At 40.6% G+C, this 6,196-nt stretch overlaps 1 protein-coding gene across 4 annotated transcripts in view; it reads right to left on the bottom strand.

Annotated features, from left to right (window-relative positions):
• Nucleotides 1-1,220: 1,220 nt before the first annotated feature.
• The window catches only part of LOC135514176 (adhesion G-protein coupled receptor D1-like), a 48,149-nt gene continuing 43,173 nt past the window's right edge, over nucleotides 1,221-6,196 (bottom strand). For all 4 annotated transcript variants that reach the window (XM_064937430.1, XM_064937431.1, XM_064937433.1 and 1 more), the window contains 10 exons: nucleotides 4,379-4,482; nucleotides 4,078-4,189; nucleotides 3,759-3,912; nucleotides 2,870-2,936; nucleotides 2,571-2,637; nucleotides 2,325-2,416; nucleotides 2,062-2,188; nucleotides 1,902-1,943; nucleotides 1,682-1,774; nucleotides 1,221-1,575 (listed from right to left, as the gene is read on the bottom strand). In XM_064937430.1, the coding sequence (XP_064793502.1) occupies nucleotides 1,480-1,575; nucleotides 1,682-1,774; nucleotides 1,902-1,943; nucleotides 2,062-2,188; nucleotides 2,325-2,416; nucleotides 2,571-2,637; nucleotides 2,870-2,936; nucleotides 3,759-3,912; nucleotides 4,078-4,189; nucleotides 4,379-4,482 (954 nt within the window). In that variant the 3' untranslated portion in view covers nucleotides 1,221-1,479. The remainder of the gene's footprint in view (nucleotides 1,576-1,681; nucleotides 1,775-1,901; nucleotides 1,944-2,061; nucleotides 2,189-2,324; nucleotides 2,417-2,570; nucleotides 2,638-2,869; nucleotides 2,937-3,758; nucleotides 3,913-4,077; nucleotides 4,190-4,378; nucleotides 4,483-6,196) is intronic.

Raw genomic sequence — 6,196 nt, 5'->3', positions numbered from 1 at the left:
ACTAAGTGTTGGTACAGTGTCAGAACCCTCAACATCTCATCAGACATTTCTCTCCAATCTCACAGTGAAACTCAACAAAAGACAATTTGCTGTGCTCAATTCAAAGTCCCACTCTTGTGTTTGTGAAAGACATGAATATGCTAGCCTATAACTATGTATCCTCTACTCAAAGATAAAGCATAAAACATCTAACGATCTACGTAATTTGAGAAGTTAAATGGAACACTGATAAAAAAATTCACAGAATTGTGTCTAACACAATTAATAATTCTCTATTTTTCAAAAAAGCATGAAATACTGCAGCTTTACAGAGACATGATGTACATTATGAAATACCATTGTCAACTCATCTTCATCGTAAGAAGAAACAACACACAAAGAAAACATCAAAAGAGAGACAGGTATCAAACATTATGAGTATTTTGAGTGACTTTGCAAAAAAAATGAAGAATCACAAAATCCATAAATAAATACATTAAACTGTGTTTTTTTCTTCTTCATTTGATTACACTTTTTACATTAGTGAAAGTATTATTTATTATTATTTATTTATTTATTTTTAACTATCCCTACACTAAGGCACATGTTTATTTGGGGCTAGATTTAATGTTCTGCACTTTCTGGAAATTAAATATTTCAAACAGAAAATAATTGTCATTTATTATTTTCATTGGTTCAACACATAATGCCTAGTGTGCCATGCAGCCAGGAGCCTGTGATAATCATGTATTAGAATAACCATTCTGAACCAGAAGTAACCGATTACCAGGCAGCTATTAGCCTCTTTGTCATAACCATAATACATACCGAAAGTAACTATAACACTCAAAAAGGTAAAAGATACACGATGTTTACATATCACAAAATATACCAATGCAAAACATTGGATAGCCTCTGGTCAAATGGATCATTATTCATAAAAAATACTTGGGTAGAAACATTTCAAGACATTATACACAATATGGTGGACAAAAAAACAACAGTTAATGGCATGCTTTAAATCCTCAAGGTTAACAGCCAATATAATCTCACTCTGTTCCCTAACCATGGGTCCCCTCAGAATCCCCTTCTCTAAATGGGTCTGGCCAGCTGTCTTTTATAAGAGAAAGGCACAGTCAGAGTCTGTTTGTCATCAGGGGGAGATTACATTAAGTTCCATTTGGGGTTACAGCATTACATCAAATCATTGTATAGTGGAGGAGTAAGGGAGCGGGAGGCTGCTAAGCTCAGAGATGCCTGTAAGAATGGATACTCACTGTCATTGTGTATAGAGGTCTGAATGAAGACGCATGACATCCTGACTATGCAGCTGAACCACAGCATACCCCCTTATCTTTTCCTTCTGAGTCATATATCACATATAACAGTGCACAACAGCACAATGCTTTAGCCAGTGTCTGTCAATTAATCTACACTAGTCAACCCCTGGTTGGCATGGCATCCTATTTCCGCCCTTACTCGAAGTGATGCCCTCCAGTTTTAGACAGCAGAGAGGTCGATCCGATTGGCTGAGTTGGTGCTTTTGTCCCATGTGTTCATCTTTGTGGGGCTCGCCCCTCCCCTGTTTCCATTCATCTAAAAGAGAAAAAGGAGAGCACACACTTGATCTCACGTTCAAAGTTAGAAGTTGAATTCACTTCTTTCTTCTTAGCCAATTAGACACCTCTATCTTGGTACTCACAACATCAGAATTGAAGGGTTTCACATTGATGTTGCGAATGGAGCTGCTGGTTAGAGACCACACCTTGGTTTTGTGCTTAAAGGCAGCTCTGACCTACCGCAAAACAGCACAACCATGAGTAGGACCAATAACAGATGCAAGGTTTCATAAACCTCGCCGGACATATTAGAAACAAAAGAAACTATATCAACACTATAACAACATGAGGGGTGTGCCTTACCTCAGAGTTGAGAAGGCAATGGAACAGGAAGATAAAGAATCCCTTTAGAGAGAAAAATCCACATGATTGTGTTCAATTACTGTAAATAAAGGCTATTGTTAAAGATATTTTATGAAATGTATTAGTTTGCATAATGGCACATTTACAGTACGCTACTTACCTGTAATGAGTTGAAAACAGCAAACATGTACTGGAACATCAGTGCGTGATCGTTGATGGCCAGTACCCCAAAGATCCAAGAGATGCCCAGAATAGGAAGGAGCACAGCCACTGCCTTTGCAGTCAGCCTATACACACAGAGAGACACAGAAACACTAAATGTCAGCATTCTATAGTGTATTAATGTCAGTCTGACTGAGTCAGAGTTTGGATAGCATCATCACCATGATGGTTTCAGCCCTAAGAACAGAGATGATGACTCACTTGACTGCGTTGGCATCGCCATGAACCTTGTAATTCTCTGAACTAATACGAGAGATGATCCTCGTTACAGATATAAGAATCACAATATTCACCTAAGTAAGAGAGAAAACAACACATATCAGTTAATGTCTTCATATCACTTTCATGAACAAAAAGCTTGAGCTCCAGTGATTAATTAGCTGTAAATTGTAAAGTAAATAACGTAAATAAACAAACAGTTAGTGGTGATTTCTTCAGTTCTCTTACCACAATGACAAACAGTGCTGGTGCCACAAATGCCCAAATAGCCCCATTCTTCAAGGACAGCCAACAGCTGAGGGATGGAGGAGGAGAGATAACAAGCTTGGTCGACATCTCTCACATTATACTTCCCATCTCCGTTTACTCTGTAAACTACGTATACATAAATATGCCTAGATACATATCTCTTAACTCATGGCATTTTCATGGCACCAGTATTGATATTTTAACTATATCCAATGGCACAAAGTGCTGCCAAGTGGTTTTGAATGTCCAGGATGGAGTGTGTTGACTCAGTGACTTACTTCCCAACCTCTCCATAGCTGTCCAAGGCTGATGTCATAGAGACCACACATATCACCAATGGAGACCCTGGGAGAAGAGAGGACATGTTAGTTACAAGATAAAAAGATATCACACACATCATGACATCTCTAACATTACATTGTTTAGTATATGCTTCCTTATACAGTATTGACTTCAGTCTAATGCTTTCTAAATCAGGTTTGGCAAGGAGTATGAGATGAAAGTTAGCAAGACCGACAGTAGAGGACATCGGATGTATTTTAATTCCCACCAACATGGTTCTAGTCTTGCTCATGCTCTCATCTGTTTTAATGAGTTGCCAAGTCCACAGCGATTTACAGACTTCAATTCAACTGTTACGCTAAAGGAGGAAAAGAAGAATAAGGGTCAGGAGCCTGATTTCACTGCGAACAACAGGAGCTGTAAATTACCAAATGGCAGTGTTAAAAAAAAAACTTAGGCTGGACACATCTACACTCCTTAATTTGCTGTTGGCCACAAATTGCAGCATTACTTCGGCCAACAACATAGGAAATGATAAAAATGGTAACTTATTTCTATGAATCACTCCAGCATGTGGAGGAGATGCCGTGTTCCCAGAAAGCTAAAAGAAACACACACACATTCTCCTGTCTGTCTGTCTGTCCACTCTGGCTAACAGAGACCTGTGGAGTCTGAAGGCCAATCTTGAGGTCTGCTAAAACCAGTCCTTAAAGGTCAACATTTTAATTGTGGGAAACATTGTTCATGATTAGTCTTTTGAAGCACAGCATGTAGCTGCAGGTGTACGTGGAAAAACGATTGATCCAGTTTGAGATGAATAAAAACATGTGGATCATTAAGACATTTGTGCCTAAAAAGGACCATTGATACAGTTACAAGATGTACCCCAGCCAATCCCGTAGTAGTAGAAATGCTTGCTGCCCTCTGAGCCGAAAACCTTGATGACCATGCTGTAGAGGTGCAGGCCCTCCACCAGCATCCAGGCAAACGCACTCAGGAAGAAGAAGTGGAGCAGCACAGCCATCACCTTACAGGGCAGCTGGGAGAGGAGAGGGGTTAAAGGTGAAAACTAGGGCACAGGGTGCATCATTATCTCTGTTGGCACGCTCTGCCTCCTCTTCTTTATCATCACCACATAGTAAGTGCAAATCACTTCCTGGTTCTAGCCAATGAGATCCTCTGACTCTGGTTATGAGGTGCTTACCGTGCCTGGGTCAAAGCAGAAGCTGATGAGCAGCAGGATCTGGGCCACCAGGATGGCAAAGGACAGGTTGGCATGGATGTGGTAGCGTTGATTACGGATAGTGCTCACTGACCTGCAAGGCCAAACACAAATAGAAACATTGAATATTACAAGAAAATATAACATAAGTTTGATATAACATTTAATCATAATGGGGCGAATACCACTCACAAAGAGCATGTGTGACACACAGCACATGTGAGGTGCTTTGATAGTTTATTTTGATTGAGTCAGTGAACAATAAAGATGGAGGGATACTCACGACAAGATTGCAAATGTCACCAGTGTGATGGTCAGACAGAAGATAGATATAGAGCAGCCAATGTAACTGATGGTTGATAACGCCACCTGGTGGGCCTTGGTTAGCTGTGCAAATGTGAGAATCATCACAATTCAGTAAAACATTCCAGACACAAGTTTGATGTTTAGATTCATGTTCGGGCTGATTCATTTCAAAAGGATACAGACCAGAATATATTGCATTGAACACATTACTAGAGAAATAATGTAAAGCTGAACTGAGAAGAGCATTAAAACAAAGTAGTCATTCTCTAGAAGGGACACAGTGTTTAAACTGATCTGAGTTTCACTATGAACCAACACTGCCCTCTGTGGGATATTTCTGGTAAGTAGCCAAGTTTGTGGTCATACACACGTCCTTTAAAAACGTGGTGCTGGGCTAATAAAGAATACTTGTGAAGAACAGGAAAACCTGCACACTGTTTATGCTCCCAATTCACTGATTTATTGACAACGTTTCGATCCAAAATGGATCTTTTTCAGGTCAAAAAGACGGAGCTGTTATACACATTTCACCTCACGTGACCATTACGCACATGATGGACGTGTGGAAACAATTCAATTAACTTTTGTGCATAGTCAATCATAATTAATCACAGAGGTGCATATGATCATAAGGGATTATATACATACAAATTGGTCCGAGTTAAAAGCTAGGCAAAGGTAAAAAAAATATTACATTGGAAACTTTTGGAATAACATTACGCACAGGACACGCGGTGGCCGTAGATATAAATACAGTGACCTATTTCAAAACAACTTGTGTACCTCTAATAATTTAATATCAATGAGATGGGCACATGTAGTAGTTACAGAAAATCTAATACATGCATATGTACAAAATTAACAAGTGGCGAACTGCATGTCAAGACTATTCAACGTAACATATCCGTGTAATAAATGGTCTGATATCAAATTCTTGGTTCAGACCTTCAGGAGACATGGTGGACAAACGGTGAATCCAATACAATTATATTTTCAGTGGAAGATTATCAGTATCTCCCTTTCCTAAGAGCCTTGACGTGTTCGATAACAGCGTATCCCAGAGAGATGATGTTGTGACTAGCCTCCATGAAATGCGCAGCCCTGAAATTACTCCTGTGTTCTGCTATCCCTGTTTTCAGAGCATAGCATAGCATAGACCACAAATACACTTGATCAGGTATACCATTTATTTTGTAGAACACGTAATGATGCCTTTGCCCGTAATGGGGTGATTGGACGTTGTGCATGTGTTCGTAAAGTTACAATGGGTACATCCGCCACATATGTATTTACCTTCCAGCACATTGTCGGAAGGTAACATTGTTACCGGCACATTGTGCGCGTCTGAAGACTACCTGCGGGTCAGTGATCATGATGTGAGAGTGTTTTTGAATGATATGGAGTTACACCTAGGTCTTCTGGAGGAATTCCAGACATTGGCAGAACGCCATGACTGTGCCTTGAATACATTGCTGGAGCAATTCCAGAGGATTATCTGTGAGGCCGCCGGCCATGACGGTAACCTCCCGCTGTCAGCAGTGCGTCTCTCCAGGGCACCCAGGCTTCCCGAGAACCCCGCTTACCTCCTCCAGAACGCTTCGCTGGAGGGTCAGGAACCTGTCAGGCATTTCTCTCTCAGTGTTCCTTTATCTTCAAGCTGCAGCTCTCGTCCTTGCCCTCGGACTACTCGAAGATAGTGTATCTCATAACGCTAATGTCCGGGAGGGCTCTCGCCTGGGCTACAGCAGTGTGGGAACCACAATCTGCCATGTGTTTCAGTTTGGAGGAGTTCGTG

Source organism: Oncorhynchus masou, chromosome 25 (genome assembly GCF_036934945.1).
Source record: "Oncorhynchus masou masou isolate Uvic2021 chromosome 25, UVic_Omas_1.1, whole genome shotgun sequence".
NCBI classification, from domain to species: Eukaryota; Metazoa; Chordata; class Actinopteri; order Salmoniformes; family Salmonidae; genus Oncorhynchus; species Oncorhynchus masou.
Note: the sequence above shows the minus strand (reverse complement) of the source record. Positions and strands in the feature narration are given on the sequence as shown.